Source organism: Gopherus flavomarginatus, chromosome 18 (genome assembly GCF_025201925.1).
Source record: "Gopherus flavomarginatus isolate rGopFla2 chromosome 18, rGopFla2.mat.asm, whole genome shotgun sequence".
Classification (NCBI taxonomy): Eukaryota; Metazoa; Chordata; order Testudines; family Testudinidae; genus Gopherus; species Gopherus flavomarginatus.
Window position 1 is genome coordinate 3,071,205 of NC_066634.1, and position 17,788 is coordinate 3,088,992.

At 52.0% G+C, this 17,788-nt stretch overlaps 1 protein-coding gene and 1 long non-coding RNA gene across 2 annotated transcripts; one reads left to right on the forward strand and one right to left on the reverse strand.

Moving 5' to 3' along the window:
• Positions 1-3,603: 3,603 nt before the first annotated feature.
• On the forward strand, positions 3,604-6,369 carry LOC127036890 (zinc finger protein 22-like). Its single transcript, XM_050928160.1, has one exon. It carries the CDS (start codon positions 5,980-5,982, stop codon positions 6,367-6,369), a length of 390 nt encoding a protein of 129 aa, XP_050784117.1. The 5' UTR covers positions 3,604-5,979.
• A 7-nt stretch (positions 6,370-6,376) lies between these two features.
• Positions 6,377-16,436, reverse strand: LOC127036794 (uncharacterized). The gene is made up of 3 exons (XR_007770227.1): positions 16,145-16,436; positions 6,525-10,231; positions 6,377-6,440 (listed from the first exon to the last, which is right to left on the reverse strand). It is a non-coding gene; the product is annotated as an uncharacterized LOC127036794 (long non-coding RNA).
• Positions 16,437-17,788: the final 1,352 nt, after the last annotated feature.

Genomic DNA, 17,788 nt, shown 5'->3' on the forward strand with positions numbered 1-17,788 from the left:
TCTTCTTAAGTTCCATTTTGCCTTGCAAACCAGACTGCTGCTAACTCAGGACCAGGGACAGAAACGCTGAGACGTTTGGGTTATGTGGCTCCTCTCCACTTCGAGAGATAATTAAGTAGGAGTGAAAATGAAAGTGAAAATATTGCCACTGCAGGGAGAGAGTAGTCAGATTGGGTCAGCAGAGAACCCCGGACAGCCCCCACTGCTCCTCGAAGGAGTCTAGGGAGCCAGCGGACGCTGCCCAGTGGCGCTCTGCCCGGATACGTGGCAACAACTGTCGCTTGGTGGCCACTAGCGAGATGCCGTCCGTGGCCAGGCAAGCAGATGAGTCCGGCAGCTCCTCGGGAGTAAGCAACTGCGGGAAGTGGGAGGTGCAAAGCTGTGCAGATCGAGGCTCGCTGACGGAGGGTCGTCCTCTCCCTGGGTAACTGGGGTCAGACCCAGGGCCTCAATCTCCTCAAAAATGGAGGAGAAGTCTCCACCCACTACCCCGGAGGGCTCTCCAGCGGCATCCGGGGCAACACTCACCCTGGTGCCGATGGGGGGCACGGATGGAAAGGGGGTGGGAGAGGCTCCAGCAGAGGGCCCCACGAGGAGGGACTCCAGAAGAGGGGCAGCATTGCCCTTCGTTGCTGCCACGACACCCGCAGCTGGCTCCGGTGGTCGGAGCGTATCTGGGAGCAAGACAGAAGGCTCACTCCCAGCAGCCCCCTTCCTGGTCTTACAGGGGGCCTCCGCCCCCTCCGCTTGCCCCGCTTCCCCCAAATGAGGACCCAGCACTCCGAGGTGTCATCGGACGGCTGTCTAGCAGGGGCAGGGCGGTGGGATGGGATGTCGGGAGGGTAGTGGGGGGGCAGCATGAGGAAGGGAAAACTCCCCCTGGGACGGGCCCTCTCCCACACTCAGGGATAACCCCACCGTACTCTCCTCCACGGGCCCCACTGGACCATGCACCGTGGAGGTGGGGCCTTCCCACCCGGGTGTACTGGGGTGGGATTGCCCCCAGGGCCCGAGTGGGAGTGGTGGTAGGCTGGGAAGGAGGAGGGGTGACTATGGATGCCAGGCCACCAGGAGTTTGGGGGTCCCAGATGCTCCTCCATGCCAGGCCAGGGGGCAGTCCCTCTGGATGTGCCCCATTGCCCAGCAGAGGTAGAATCGGGCCTCCCCTGAGGAATAACGTTCCCGGATTTGGGCCCCCTAGCAGGGGACCAAAAAGGACCCTCAAGGGCCTCTCCGCCCCCAGTTGGAGCAGCACCTGCCAGCAGAACAGAGGGCGGGATCCTTACACTGTCATTGGGGAGTGTGGTGAATACTGGGGTTCAACGTAAAAGGTGGAGCAGAAGCACGGGGGGGACATGAGCACATGGAGCAGGGGGGCTAGCTGGGGAGGGGGTACCGAAGAGGGAGAAGGGTGAAGCAAACAGACTGGGGGCAAGGCAGGAAAATGGAAAGAACTAGCTCCGGGGGCTGGGGCAGGGCAGGCAAACAAACTGAAGCTACCTGGGGCCATGGCAAAACCAAAAAAAAAATTGAGGGAGGGAGAAGGGCATCAAGGGACGGGCGGGGCAGGGGGCGGAACTGCTGCAGGGAGACAGGCGGGCAAGGCAGAGGACGGGGAAAGTCCGCCAAGAGAAAGCAGCCAGAGATAGAAGGGCCAGTCCAAGGGGAGGCACATGCGCCCACGGGCCCTTGGGCCCTTGTTTACACAGTGCGCTGCTGGCTCCTGCCACAGGCCCCGCTGGTGGAGAGCGGGGCAAGGCCAGCAGCAGAGTCCCGGAGGAAGGAGCGGAGGCAGAGGGTTGGTGGGGGTGGTGGAGGGGGGCAACAGTGGGGGTGGGTGCAGGGGGGACACATGGACCAGGGGGCAGGCTCCTGTCCATGCCACACCCCCAGTCTCCCCACAGCAACCGTGAATACCCCCAGCACAAGAGCAAAGTTGGAAAGTGATTCAGTTCTGCAGGGTTCCTGCCTGATCCCCCTCGTAGCGAAGGTCTCCGTCTTCCTCCTCAAGGCACCAGCAGGCTCCCAGGCAGCAGAGGCTGCAGCAGGCAGCCCGGGAACCAGGCAGGAGGCAGCTCTGGGGTGGTTTCAGCAACAGCAGAGGCGGGGTCCCTCACTCCTTCTCCAGGAACCAGGCCAGCAGCCAAGCCCCACAAGGCCCGACAACAACAGCAGCAAGCACAGCAGCTCCACACCCATACGAGATGGCAGATATGCCAGCCCTGCAGCAGAGGATGGGGATAGGTGACACAGCAGGGCCAGGGAGCAGTGGGAGAGGGGAGATATATAAGCCCTAGGCTAGTTCCCTGTCAATTAGGGAGGGTGGCTACAGGTTAATTGGAGCACCTGTAGTCAATTAAGGCCCTGTCAGGACTCTACTAAAAAACCCTGCTTCAGGCAGATTGTGTGTGAGCAGAGGTGGCTCCAGGCACCAGCACGCCAAGCGCATGCCTGGGGCGGCAAGCCGTGGGGGGCACTCTGCCAGTCGCCACAAGGGCGGCAGGCAGGTTGCCTTCGGTGGCATGCCTGCGGAGGGTCTGCTGGTCCCGCGGCTTCGGCAGACCTCCCGCAGGTGTGCCGCCGAATCCACAGGACTGGGGACCTGCCAAAGGCAGCCTGCCTGCCTTGCTTAGGGAGGCAAAATACCTAGAGACATCCTTGTGTGTGAGTGAGAGTGTGTGTGACTGACTGAGAGGCTGTGAGAAAGAGAGGAAAAAAACACCAAAACAAAACTCCCCAACAACAACCATAGAGTTGGGGGTCTGTGTCTCTGTGTGGCTGACAATTGAATGACCTTCCCCCAGCGTTTCCCCTCCCCCAGCGTCAAGGATGGAAGAGGGTTAGAAACTTGCAGGGGTTGAGAGAGGCTGGGGCTCAGAGCAAGGAGCAAACCCAGACCCCTTTCCTCACTTCCCTCTTCTACCACCTTCCTGGGCCCCTTGCAGGGCCCTTGGCACCCCAAGAGCAGGAGCAAGGGGTTGGATCCTAGGCCCCTGCCAAGAAAAGCAGGGGACCTGTCATAGTATTCTATCCCCAATCTGAACCTTAGAGTCCAAAAAAATGGGGTACCAGCATGAATTCCTCTAAGCTTAATTACCAGCTTAGATCTGATAAGCTGCCATCACCCAAAAATATATAATGTTTTGGGGCACTCTGGTCCCCCCAGAAACCTTCCCTGGGGACCCCAAGACCCAAATTCCTTGAGTCTTACAACAAAGGGGAATAAACCACTTCCCCTCTTCTCCTTTCTTCCTCCCAGATCTTTCCCGCCCTGGGTACACTAGGGGATCACTGTGATTCAAACTCCTTGAATCACAACACAGAGAAATCAGGTTTGTTTCCCCCCCTTCTTTCCCCCTCCCAGGCGTTCCCTCCCTGAGCTATCCTGGGGAGACAGACAGATTCAAGCTCCGTGAATCTAAACAAAGAGATTTCCCCTTTCCCCCTCCCTTCTTTCTCCCTGTCTCCCACCACTTCCCTGGTAAGTACAGACTCAATTCCCTCGAGCCTCAACAAGGGGAAAAAATCAAACAGGTCTGAAAAAGCAAAACTTTTAATAAAAGGAAAGAAAAAAAGTAAAAGTTGTCTCTGTAATCTAGATGGTAAATATTACAGGGTCTTTCAGCTTATAGACACCAGAGAGAAGCCTCCCCCCAGCAAAAATACAATTTAAAATACTTCCAGCAAACTACACATTTGCAAATACAGAAAACAATCAAAAGACTATAACCGCCTTTCTACTCAATACTCACTATTCTGAATATATAAGAGACTGTAGCAGGGAGATTGGCAAGAAACCTGGTTGCACGTCTAGTCCCTTTCAGGACTCAGAGAGAACAAAGCAAAACCCAAAAACCACAAACAAAGGCTTCCCTCCACTGAGATTTGAAAGTATCTTGTTTCCTGATTGGTCCTCTGGTCAGGTGTTTTTGGTTCCCTGTTTGTTAATCCTTTACAGGTAAAAGAGACATTAATCTTTAACTATCTGTTTATGACAGGACCCACCATACCAATGTCGGCCATTTTGCCACACCTTGTAAAAACATCCCATTCTTGGTGGTTCCATTAAGTGCTGTTGTCTAGATACGAATATTGTTCACAAACGGCACCCTATTTATTTCAGTAGGGTCTCGAGTAGTTAGGCTGGCAGACTGGAAACGATTTCCCATTTTCCACTATAGTTTATCCTCCGTGTTTCCTTGGATATGACTTTGTCAACAATAATCATTCATCTCATATGGCAGCAACACCCTAGTTAAGCTTGTAAGCGGCTTTATTTTAGCTGGATGATAAAGTTCTCCTAGCATTTTGATTTATAATATTCAATTTGAAATGCTGACTGTAGCATTTTACATTTTCTAGGGCATTTTGGAGGGAGGGAAATATCCAAGTTTAGTTGTCAGTTTCCAAAAAGGGCCACGTGATCACAAAATGATGCACTAAAGCGCAAAATGTTCAGAAGGACCCAGTTGACTTAGGCACTTTGGAAGATTTTCTTCAGAGCCTTTCAGAAAAACGTAATCAAGCAACATGATGTGTGAAGGAACAGTGTGTTGTTTAGACTCACGTCGGTGAAAGCTCTCAGCTTGCACTTGGCTTCTCTTTGGGGGTGTAACGACGTCATGTTTTGAATGCTGATGAGAGACTTATTAACAAGCCATAAGAACTGCAAATTGTCACCGGTGACAGAAGCCATCCTGCTGGGATGTTACACTCCCTTTGCACAGGAGTTACACAGACACAACAGAGAGTTTAACAGGCCAGATCCACAACCCAGAACGATACCAGAGCAGCAGTTCTCAGACTGTGGGTTGGGACACTAAGCATTTTTTTTTAAAAGGGGTTTGAGTAGTAACCACAGATTTAAAAACAAAAATAATTTCCCTAGTCTGTAAAGGGGGGGGCATTTAAACAAAAAACCTTGGCTAAATTGCAAGCCACTGGCTGGTGGCCACATATAAGCAGTAATGTCAAACAGATTGTAAAGAATCACCAAGTGATCCATCTCCTGTTGCCCGTTCCCAGCTTGTGGCATACAGAGGCTGGGGACACCAGCCCTGCCCAGCCTGGCTACTAGCCATTGATGGACCTGTCCTCCATGAACTGATCTAGTTCTTTTTGAACCCTTTTATAGCCTCTAAAATAGCAAATAAAAGGGCCTGGAGCTGGTTTACAACTTGATTACATTGGCCCTTTAGCAAGAGCGGCCAGGGGTAATCAGTGTTGTTTGTTCCGGGGCTCTGGTCTGATTCCTGGGTTAACTCGGTTGCAATGTAGATGCAGGAGGGATTGGGATAGCGCTGAGGCTCACGCACAGGTTTATGTCACAGTGCAAACAGACTCAGTATGTCCCAGCTTACCAGTTTCACCCCAGATCCCTGCTCCACTTAACATACAGCTCTTTGGTAAGTGTACAGGGAAACCAAGATTGAACGGAGCATGGAGGTTCAGTCGTAGGAAGTAGGAATATTGGACACAAACGGTTACAATAAAATAAAATTGTAACTCGCCTTCTAAAGGCTAGACTTAATTAACAAGACATGCATGCCTACCAATGTGTAGCTCCTCCACCATTCTCACACCATTATAGAGCCAAGGAGGCTGTGATCCCTCTCCCAATGGACAACCTGTGCTGTCAGCTGGCCTCCTCGGTGAAGGATCCAGTGTGTCTCTCTTGGGCTTAGATATAGAGTTTATCCCCTCCTCTTTCTCTCCTCTGGGGAAGGGTTGCGGGGGGGGGATTCATTTCCTGATTTCTTTGATCTCTCTGGTATTTATTTTGGTTCCTTCCCCCCCTTTTCCATTCCTCTGTCGGTGGTTTTCTGTCTCCTCGGCACAGGGGGTGGCCCATATCTGGATTCTCAGCATAATACAGTCTCCAGGAGATGCAAAGGGGACGTTTTCTGTGCTTGGCCCCAGACCAAAGCCTGTGAGAGTCAGCGCAGGGCAGAGAAAAGTGTCAGGAGCTGCTCACACCTTATGAGATGTCAGAGCATCCTCACGGGCGAGCGACCCTACCCATGCTCTGAGGGTGGGAAAAGCTTCAGCCAGAGCTCCTCGCTGATTAGACACCAGCGAATCCACACAGGGAAGACCCCGTTCGTGTGCGCCAAGTGCGGGAGACGCTTTAGCCAGCGCTCATCCCTGGTCACACACCGGAGAATCCACACCGGCGAGATGCTCTACACCTGTGCCGAGCGTGGGAAAAGCTTCCGGCAGAGCTCAAACCTGATCACGAACCAGAGAATCCACACCAGCGAGATGCCCTACACCTGCGCCGAGTGCGGGAAAAGCTTCCGGCAGAGCTCAAACCTCATCACACACCGGAAGATCCACACCAGGGAGATGCCCTACACCTGCGTCGAGTGAGGGAAACACTTCAGTCGGAGCTCGACCTTCATTCGTCATCAGACCATCCACACCGGCGAGACGCCCTACACCTGTGCCAGGTGTGGGAAAAGCTTCCAGTGGAGCTTAAACCTGATCACGCACCAGAGAATCCACACCGGCGAGACACCCTACACCTGCGCCAAGTGCGGGAAAAGCTTCAGTTGAAGCTCAGGCCCTGTCACTCCTCAGGGAATACACATGGGATAATGCCACAAATGTCTTGACTAAGGCTGGGCTAAAGTGTTCTTTTATTTATTTATTTATTTATTTTTAAATACACATCTCATTCCCACGTTGTACCCTGTCAAGCGCTTTGCGCCACTGCCTGAATTGTGGTTTCTCATCTCCTGCAGGTGAGTTTCTTGCTTCTGCCATTTGCAGCTCATTTTTGGGGAGGCGAATGCCATGATGCTTTCTGTCCACTCTGTGGTCTTATGAGGAACTGGAGCGTGTGTCTGTCCTGCCAGGAAGGCTCATCCCCCCAGGTGAGGGAGATATGTTTGACCACAGCTAGCTCCAGTGAGGTGAAAACGACCTGTCCCTTGTCTCCACTCAGATTGTACATGGAGTTTGCTGCTGAAGGGAGCTATCCTGATGTAAACACACACATATAGTTCCGGTGCAGATATAAACGTTGGGACAGAGAATGAGGTTCGCTTTCCCCTTGACCTCACCAAATCTCCATCACTTTTCCTAGCCTAGACAAGCCCTGAGCATCACATCAATACTGGTCAAGGGAATATTCATTACAGAGCTCCCCCACTGGCAATACGTAATGGAGGCTGATGGAGGCTAAGCCTCCCCAAACCTCATGTCACCGCAGGGCCACAGAGCAGGCGTTAATTAATCCCTGGGAGCCTGCAACCAGACTTGCTAGCTAGGTGGGAGGCGTGTGCTTGCAGCCCTCACATAATAACCTTGTGACCCCCCCCGAGGGGTTGTGACCCCACAATTTGAGACCCCAGGAGCACTGACTTCCAGACCCATCCTTTCCCTGAGTCTGCATGTGCCATAAAGAAAAGGTAAAGAACCAGCAGGACCCCTGGAAGGAACGTCGGACTAGGATCTCTGGGGAAGGCAGAGAGGGACACCATGCCATCCGGGAGACCTCACCCATCTGGGATCGAATCACCTCCACGACTGGGGCAGCTCTGAGATGCTGAGCTCTGGTGAACAGCGTCTGTGCCACATGCCCAGTGTTACTTATTGGCCGGGATTCATTTGTAATGGAAGAGGTGCCGGGACTCAAGCAATTTTTTACTTTCCTAACTGATGTGCCAAGTCCAGAGGTGCCAGGGCTAGGAACGGCCAGGCCCGTAGGTGCCAGGGCTCTGAACAGCCAGGCCTGTAGGTGCCAGGGCTCTGAACGGCCAGGCCCGGAGGTGCCGGGGCTTGGAACAGCCAGGCCCAGAGGTGCCAGGGCTAGGAATGGCCAGGCCCAGAGGTGCCAGGGCTCTGAACTGCCAGGCCCAGAGGTGCCAGGCACAAATGAAGCCCTGTTTACTGGTCCAGAAAAGGGCAGGAATGACTGGACAGCTTGGATGATCAGGGTATTCAGGATGAATTCAAACTGGAACAGGTTCAGAGATGGGCTACTAGGATGATCCGAGGAATGGAAAACCTTTCTTATGAAAGGAGACTCAAAGAGCTTGGCTTGTTTAGCCTAGCCGAAAGAAGGCTGAGGGGGGATATGCTTGCTCTTTATAAATATATCAGAGGGATTAATATTAGGGAGGGAGAGGAATTATTTAAGATTAGTACCAATGTGGACTCAAGAACAAATGGATATAAACTGGACACTAGGAAGTTTAGACTTGAAATTAGACGAAGGTTTCTAACCATCAGAGGAGTGAAGTTCTGGACCAGCCTTCCAAGGGGAGTAGTGGGGGCAAAAGACATATCTGGCTTTAAGACTAAGATTGATAAATTTATCAAAGGGATGGTATGATGGGATAGCTTAATTTTGGCAATTGATCTTTGATTATCAGCAGATAAGTATGCCCAGTGGTCTGTGATGGGATGCTGGATGGGATGGGATCTGAGTTACTGCAGAGAATTCTTTCCTGAGTGCTGGCTGATGAGTCTTGCCCACATGCTCAGGGTTTAGCTGATCGCCATATTTGGGGTCAGGAAGGAATTTTCCTCCGGGGCAGATTGGCAGAGGTCCTGGAGGTTTTTCGCCTTCCTCTGCAGCATGGGGCACGGGTCACTTGCTGGTGGATTCTCTGCAGCTTGAGGTCTTCAAACCTCAATTTGAAGACTTCAATAACTCGGACATAGGTTAGGGGTTTGTTATAGAAGTGGATGGGTAGGGTTCTGTGGCCTGCTTTGTGCAGGGGGTCAGACTAGATGATCACATTGGTCCCTTCTGACCCTAAAGTCTATGAATCTATGAGTCTATTCTCCTGGGAGGTGGGCAATGCATTACATGGCTGTTCTCCACTGAATATCAGGATCTCTGCACCTTGACATCCCCAGCGAATTGCTAGGGCACACAGCATCAGCTCTTGTCCCGCAGCAACTGCAGTCAAAGCCACCTCCTTGCCAATGCCCGTCATGGCCGCCTTTTCATAGCCTGCTTAGCCACGGTGCCTCCCTTCACAAAGCCCTCCTAAACTGCCCCACTTGGTGGTCCAAGAGGAAACTGGCCAATTCCAAAGCAGAGAATTAACCCATTTTCTGCAAGCCCGGCGGACATGGAGCTGTCCGGCTCCCTGGGCACAGAAAGCCACAGGTGGGCACAGAGAGAGTTTTCAAAGTGGCAGCCGAGGTCACATAGTGGTTTGTACTCTGCGTTTGTAACCCATGTGCCTAATAGGGAGCTATCTCTTTAAGAGACCCCTTAGCAGCGGGGCGAAGGAGTAGGCGTGAGTTGTGTCTGGGTCATTGTTGCTAGGTGGATTTGTTCCTTCACCTTCGGAAGTTTCTGGAGTTTGGGTGGGGTAGTTTTGGGGACAGCTCCCATAGGGTCCCTGTGGCTGGGGTCAGAGTAGGCAGCGTAGCTGCTTTGTAAAGGGCTGTGTGTGTCGGCTTACGAGGAAGAGTGACAAAAAACGGAGCCGCACAGACAAGCTGGGCTCAGCGAGGAACAACTGGCCGGCCATGCCGGCATCTCCTGGTTACCGGGAAGGCTCTTCGGCCAGCTCTCCCGAAAGGCCACTCTCTGGAGGCCTTGCAACAACCACGGCAGATGTTCACTGGGAAAGACCCAAAGAGCGGCCGACACAGAGTTCTCCACTCCCTGGAGACACCCAGCTCTCAGGAGCTCCGTGCACAGAGAGGTCCCTGCTAGTGGGAAAGGACTTTGGCGGAGACTCCTCTGTCCCCAGCTGTGGCCACAGAGTGCTTAGTTCTCTGCCTAGTGTCTTCCGCAGATCCAGTGGGTTTTTCCGTTTCTTCCAAAGATAGACAACAAAGTAGGAAGAGGAGACACGTTTGGCGAGGCACCCTGGGAGCCGGATCCAGAATCTCTTCTTTACCCGGCGGATCCTGCTGTCAGCTTAGCCACTGTGCCACCCTCGGGGGGCTTTTCTCCTCCCTGCTCCACATCTTCCCCAACGACAATCGAAAGTGAGGTGAACTGGGAGTAACGCTCCATTTCCTGCCAGCCCTGCAGACGTGGCACTCTTGGGATCTCCGCACGATGACATCCCCAGCGAATCGCAAGGGCACGTGGCACAGGCTCTCGTCCTGTTGCAGTCAAAGCCACCTCCTTGCCTATGCCCATCACAGCCGTCTTTTCATCAGCTCCTGGCTGGATTCTTTCCAAGGCTGCTCCACAAAGAGGTCTCTTCTTTTACAAGCCTTTGCCAGCCTGGCCAAGGGAGGGGTCTTTGGTTTCCTGGAAGGAGAAAGGAAAACGGGAGCAGAAGAGACAAAGGACGCAGAGCCAGGCATCACGGGGAGTTACACCCAGGACCTCCTGTTTACTAGGCAGGTGCTTTAGCCATGGTGCCCCTCTTCTGAAAGTCCCCCATGCTGCTGTACTTGATGGTCCCAGATAATACCGGCTGAATCCAAAGCAGAGATTTAATCCAGTTCCCACAAGACCGGCAGATGTGGAGCTGTCTGGCTTTCTCTCTCTCTCCTTTTTCTCTCTGGAGCTCTCCTTTCTTATGCCATGGCGACATGGTGTTGGCAACACTTTTGTCACTCAAGAGTGTGAACCCCCCCCGAGCGATGTAAGTTTTGCCAGCATAAACGCTTGGGTGCACAGTGCCGTGTTGGCAGGAGACGCTCTCCCATCCCCACAGCTCTGCCGCTTGTGGAGCTGGGTTTATCATGTTGAACACGGTGGCCAGAGCGACCTTACAGTGGTGTCACTGGAAGCTTGTACGTGTAGACATGGCCTTAGTATGGGAGTAACAAACCCCTAACCTATGTCTGAGTTATTGAAGTCCTCAAATCGTGGTTTAAAGATGCCAAGGTGCAGAGAATCTTCCAGCAAGTGACCCGTGCCCCACGCTGCAGAGGAAGGCGAAGACCCCCCAGGGCTTCTGCCAATCTGCCCTGGGGGAAAATTCCTTTCCGACCCCAGATATGGCGATCGGCTAAACCCTCAGCATGTGGGCAAGACTCACCAGCCAGCACCCAGGAAAGAATTCTCTGCAGTAACTCAACTCCCGCCCCACTAATATCCCATCACAGGCCATTGGGTATATTTACCGCTAGTAGTCAAAGACTAATTATTTGCCAAAATTAGGCTCTCCCATCATACCATCCCTTCCATAAGCTTATCAAGCTCAGTCTTGAAGCCAGATATGTTCCCTCTCCAAGGGGCAGAGTTGCCCCGTGACATGCGTACCCGCAATCAGGCAGGGGAGAAACTTCTGCGTGGGGAGTTCTTGTGAGATTCCAGTTCCTTTAATTTCAGGAAAGCCCAGCCTAGGTAGGGAAAAGCCTTTGTCTTCCAGGAATCAAACACAGGCTAGAGAAACAGAGCAGCAAATCCCCACTGCTGCATCATTGGCTCTCAACCTCTCCAGATGACTGTACCCCCTTCCCGGTGTCGGAACTGTCTTACCTACCCCAGTTTCACCCCACTTAAAAACGACTTGTTTACAAAATCAGACATTGAAACACAAAAGTGCCCCAGCACGTTATGACTAGAATATGGCTGACGGTGTCATTTTTACCATATCATTGCAAAATAAATCAATTGGAATATAACTATTGTGCTTAAGAACATAAGAACACAACATAAGAACATAAGAACGGCCCATACTGGGTCAAACCAAAGGTCCATCCCGCCCAGTATCCTGTCTTCCGACAGTGGCCAATGCCAACTTCCCCAAAGGGAATGAACAGAACAGGTTATCATCAAGTGATCCATCCCCTGTCACCCATTCCCAGCTTCTGGCAAACAGAGGCTGGGGACACCATCCCTGCCCAGCCTTGCTAGTAGCCACTGATGGACCTGTCTTCCATGGACCTAGCTTCCATTTCAGTGTATAGACTACAGAGCAGTATAAACAAGTCCTGGTCTGTATGAAATTTTAGTTTGTGCTGATTTCGCTAGCACTTTTTATGTAGCCTGTGGTTAAACCTGGCAAATGTCTAGATGAATTGATGTTACCCCCTGGAAGACCTCTGGGTACAAGAACTAGGGGTCACCAAATGAAATGAATGGGTAGCAGATTTAAAGCAAATGAAAGGAAGTTCTTCTTCACACAGTGCACAGTTAACTTGTGGAACTCCTTGCCAGAGGAGGTTGTGAAGGTTGGGACTATAATAGGGTTTAAAAGAGAACTGGATAAATTCATGGAGGTTCAGTCCATTAACGGCTAGTAGCCAGGCTGGTAAGGAATGGTGTCCTCGGCCTCTGTTTGTCAGAGGGTGGAGATGGATGGCAGGAGAGAGATCACTTGATCATTACCTGTTAGGTTCACTCCCTCTGGGGCACCTGGCATTGGCCGCTATCGGTAGACAGGATACTGGGCTGGATGGACCTTTGGTCTGACCCAGTCTGGCCGTTCTTATGTTCTTATGCTTCTGATTGAAAACTGCTGCACTAGACTCCCAGGAAAGAGTTGGGAATTTCATTACGCATGACACACACAACACTGAAAATTCCCATTTCTTTGTTTTTTTCCCCAGTGAGCTCGTTTCCCAGTAGAGGAAAACAAATATTTTTCTCCATTTCATGACTGAGGTTTTGTCTACACTGCGCAGCTTTTAACGACACACTGGTGCCGTGCTACAGCTAGGATGTTAAAAGATGCGTTTGTAGGCAGGAAAAAATCTTCCACCCCTAATGAGCGGCGTTTGCATTGTCGGCAGGAGCAGTTCACACCGACGCTTTCCCTCGATAAAACTTCTGTCTTTCAGGGCGTGTGTGTGTTTTTTCACACCTCTGAAAGACAACAGTTTTGTCTTTCACTAGCCGGTGTAGACAAAGCCTCAGACAGGGGCAGGAACGGGCAGAGACAGGCACGTCCCTGCATCATCACCATCAATTTGAACCTAATGAAAAACATGAAGGTCAAACCAAGCCTTTCCTTTCTTGATGCTCTCCCTCCCTACTCACCTGCGGCCTCCCGGCCTCGGGGAAGATAAAGAGCCTGAGGCTTCCTCTACACTGGAAACTGAACGACACAACTTTTCTCCTTCAGAGGTGTGTCAGCACCCCACTTCGGAGGGTGCAAATGCTGCTGATGAGCAGCCCATCACCGGCAGAAGGAGGGTCGCGCCCGGACACCAACAGCGGATTGAATTACTGTGGGGTCTGGAAGCGAATCTGAATTAAGTCGACCTAATTTTGTAGTGTAGACAAGAGTCACTTTCCTGTTCCAGGGGGGGCGCGTTCACCCTCCTGGGGCGGGATCGGGGCTAACAGGAGCCAGAACCTCTGTGTGTATAAATACAGCGAATGTGGAGGAGGAGGAGCAGCAGAGAGGAGGGTTAGCAGTTCCCTCCAGAGAACTCCCCCTGTCCCAGGGAGTGTGTGACAGGCTGCAGCCCGGGTTGGTCTGGAAGGAGACAGGAAGGGGCTGGAATAGCTAGGAGCAGGGGGGTGCTGGCAGGAAGGAAGCCGGGAGAACAAAGAAGCAGCCCTGGGCAGCTTCTGGGCGTGGGTACTTTGGAAAGATGCAAGATGCAGCAGCTGCTGCTTCCCCGGTGGGGTCTGTGCAGTGGGAGAGCCCTTCATTAAAGGGGGGAGACTTTCTCCGACTGGAATCAGCCCACCGAGGGCAGCCCTGGGCTCTGCGGACACCACCCCCTGAGCTGGAGACAGCAGGTAATTGAGGGGGAGAAGGGGTGTGTGCTGGGGACGGGGAGGAAAGTGAGTCTCTGCCCCAGTGGGGTTGGGAGCCTCAGATCTGGCAGCCCCTGAGAATTTTCTCCCTTGTTCATGAGACTGGGCTGGTCGGTGCTTTGACTGAATTTGCTGCCCCAGGAGCAAAACGGGGGAGATTCAGTGGAGGAAAGAAAAGGGATTTTCCCTGTGTGTGTGTGGAGGGGGAGGTGGGCCAGGCGAGGCTAGGGTGTGGAAAACAAGGCAGAGAGGGAGGGGAGTCAAAGACAGTGTGAAAGGTGGTGGATCGGACTCTCTCTGTGTAGCCAGGACTCTCCAGGGGCAGAGAGGTTAGGGGGCTAATGAAATCTGCCCTGGTTCTGCCACTTGTCCCTCAAATGCAGATAAAATTCTCCCTAATGATCACCTATGAATATAAAATCCCTGCAGGTCCCCCTGCCCCCCATCTCCGCTTTTCTCTCAAATTATTTTCCTCTGTCTCTAATCTCCTCCTCTGATCTTGCCCCATTTTGTCTCTTAATTCTTCAATGTCCCTTTAAAATCTCCTCCGATGTGGGGTATTCTCCCACTCCTTTGACCTGCCGAAAATTGTCCTTGTTTAGATGGGAAATGGTGGCCCCTGAGTCGCTCCCCAAATGGGAAGGGGGCCAGCAGGTGCAGCTTGGAGGATCCCGGAGACTCGGCTGCTTCTGGGGTGGATTGGGGCAGCCATTCTCTGCCAGCAAGAAGGCATGGAAGGGGTAATGAGGGGGCTGCCCAGTTCGAGGTTCCTCAGCCCCAGGTACTGTCCCCACAATGGCCTACCAGTTACCTGCCCACCTTCCTGCCTGCCCCACAACCCATCACTTGCCCTCTTAAAGCAACATCCCAAAAGCTTCTGGAGGTGGTGGTGGGGGGACTATTCCTGTCCGCGAGTCTATTTCACTTTCCTACACCATCCCTTCTAATGTCCCCCCCCCCCCCCCTCAGTTATTTAACAGTGACACAAAACCTCGAAAGAAGAGGTAAATCTGGAACAGTGAGAGTCACTGGTGAACCTTGGAACAATTTACCACTGGTTGTGGTGGAGTCTGCATGACTGACCGTCTTTAGATTGCTCAGATCTTCTCTTCAGATCTTGGCTTTTTTTCTCTTGTATGATCAAATATTTCATTTTTTGACCTATTTTCTCCCCAATTCTCAAAGTTTGATATAAAATACCCTAACATCTCACCCTGCTTTCCCCCCCCCAGTCATGTTACTCACGTTGTTCTTCTTAACCTCTGAGGATAGGACAAGAAGCAACGGGCTTAAATTGCAGCCAGGGCAGTTTAGGTTGGACATTAGGAAAAACTTCCTAGCTGTCTGGCTGGCTAAGCGCTGGAATAAATTACCTGGGGGGCTGTGGAATCTCTGCCAAGAGCAGGTTGGACAAACACTTGTCAGGGACGGTCTAGATAATACATAGTCCTGCCTTGCATGCAGGGGACTGGACTTGAGATCCCTTCCAATCCTACGATTTCAGTTAACATTCCCTGAGATTTCCCCGTCTTTCTAATGATCAAATATGAGTCTAAAATCTCCACAGATTTGGGCCTTTCCCTAAATTCTTGACCATTGCTATAAAAGTCCAGTGCCTGTCGCCCCTTTTCTCTCTGCTTATCAAATCCTGCTACGAAATTCACTCACATTTTCCCTCTTTACCGCCTGTTGGCCCCTGGTATAAAATCCCTCCCAGGGGCCCCCTAAAACAGGAAGCTATTTTGGCATCACTGGGGCAGGTGCCCTACGCAGCCTGAGCACCTGTTCCCCCCCCCCCGCAGCGCGGAGGGGCTGGGCTGCACTCAAGGCTCGTGGACCCCAGGGATTAGTGGGGTGGTAGGGAGCAGGAAGTGGAATGACCTGGCCCCAGCCTGTTCCGCTCCCCCTGCCCCAGCTGTGTCGCTCAGGGGAGGAGGCTTGGGGGAAGTGGGTCCGCCTCCCCCCCACTCTCACCGGCAGCAGGAAGCGGAGCGACACAGTGAGAAGAGGCAGGGCAGGGGCAGAGGGAGTTGTCCTGGGCCCCACACCCCCTTAGGAACTCACAGGGGGGGCAGCTGGGGGATGGGGCTAGCCGCCGCATACAAAGCAAGCAGCTGAATAGGGCACCACGACATTCGGGGCAATTTGGTGCCCCCAGTGTCATGCCCTACGCAGTTGGGTATTTGTAGACGCTACCTGGTACCGAGAGGTACCGGGTCTCTTTAATTCTCTCTTCTGCCTGCTAAAGGGGTGCTCCCAAGAGAGATGGGGAAAAGGCTGAGGCATCAAACAACCTTGTAAACTGGTGACACCCCAGATGGCATTGTGGGATTCCTCCTGGCTTTTCTTGACAAAACCGTGTCGTGTAGACATGGCCTGCCTGTTTCCCGGGGAGGCAGAGTCTTGATGGTCTGACTGTAGGAGGAAAAGCCCACGGTGGAATCAGGGAGGGAAATAGGAAAAAGCTCCGTGTGAAATCTCTCCAGTTGCTCGTCTTACCTTTACAGCTGCAGAAGAGCATTCCCATTGCACTCCAGATCTAGGTGGCCAGGGGCCCGGTTTTCAATCAGGAAGTCTGGTTAAAATGGGGACCTAACAGTGTCCGGTCAGATCTACTGACCGCACACCCAATGTCCGGTTACTGTGGGTAGGGGAGGTGGGGCCGCCTCTGACCGGCGTTGGGCAGCTGCAGCTCCCAGTCCTGGCTCTGCAGCCGAGTTTCTCCTGACCCGGGCGGGGAGATGGGAGGGGAAAAGCAGCAAGCGATGGGAGGAAGGAGGGAAGAGGAGTGAATGGGGGGTGAAGCCTCAGAGGGAAGAGGCAGGGCAGGGGAGGGGCCTCAGGGGAAGAGGTGGGGCAGGAGAGGGGCCTCAGGGGAAGAGGTGGGGCAGGGGAGGTTGCAGACAGAAGAAGAGAGGCAGTAAACGCACAGGACAACGAGAGCTGCTGGAGGTGGGAGGAGGGCAGGAAATACACAGTGGGGAGAAGGGGAGAGCGCTGGTGCGAAAAATCTGCCAGACCTAGTTTAAGGTGGGGCATAGTTTCTAGGAACAGACTCCTAGGGGTCGGGCTGTTCCCTGTTTGTGGAAGAGGAAATAACTCACCTATCCAGGGCTGGAAAAACTTCCCAGACCGCAGAGCTGGAGCCTGACTTTCCTGACCCACTTCATTATTTGCCCCTATCCGAACTTTGTGTGGTCTGGCAATTTATTAGTGAGGATTTTATGTTTTCTGACAGGTCACTGATAAAAATGATAAATAGTGTAGGGTCATGAATCGATCCCTGGGGGACCCCACTAGAAACACATCCGCTTGACCGTGGTTCTCCATTATTTTTTGAGACCTCTCAGTTAGTCATTTTTGTATCCATTTACTGTGTGTCGTGTTAATTGTGTATTGTCCTGGTTCAGGGGTAGGCAACCTATGGCACGCGTGCCGAAGGCGGCACGAGAGCTGATTTTCAGTGGCACTCACACTGCCTGGGTCCTGGGCACTGGTCCGGGGGCCTCTGCATTTTAATTTAATTTTAAATGAAGCTTCTTAAACGTTTAAAAAACCTTATTTACTTTACATACAACAATGGTTTAGTTATGTATTATAGACTTACAGAAAGAGACCTTCTAAAAACGTTAAAATGTATGACTGGGCACACGAAACCTTAAATTAGTGTGAATAAATGAAGACTTGGCACAGCACTTCTGAAAGGTTGCTGACCCCTATCCTAGTTTAATCAAAGTATCGTGTGTACTAAGTCAAATATCTTACCAAAGTCTGCAGATCAACACTATTACCTTTATTGACCAAACATTTAATCTCCGCAAAAAAAGATATCCAATTAGTCTGATAGGATCTATTGCCCCTAAATCTATGTTGATTGGTATTAATTAATCAAATCCAATATCAGCTACTTCGTTAGCCTGCATGTTATCAATGTCAGAGTGACAGACCTATAATTACTTGGACTTTCACTCTTTCTAAATATTGGCACAGCACTAACGTTCCTCCAGTCTTGGAACTCCTCAGTATCCAAGACCTGCTGAAAATGGACATTATTGGTCCAGCGAGCACCTCAGCCAGCTCTTTTAAAACTCTTGCAGACAAGTTAACTGGACCTGCTGATTTTAAAATGTCTAACTATGGTAG

Excerpts from the sequence above, each read along its gene's own strand:
- LOC127036890 (XM_050928160.1), top strand. The coding sequence starts at position 5,980 with ATGAGATGTCAGAGCATCCTCACGGGCGAGCGACCCTACCCATGCTCT.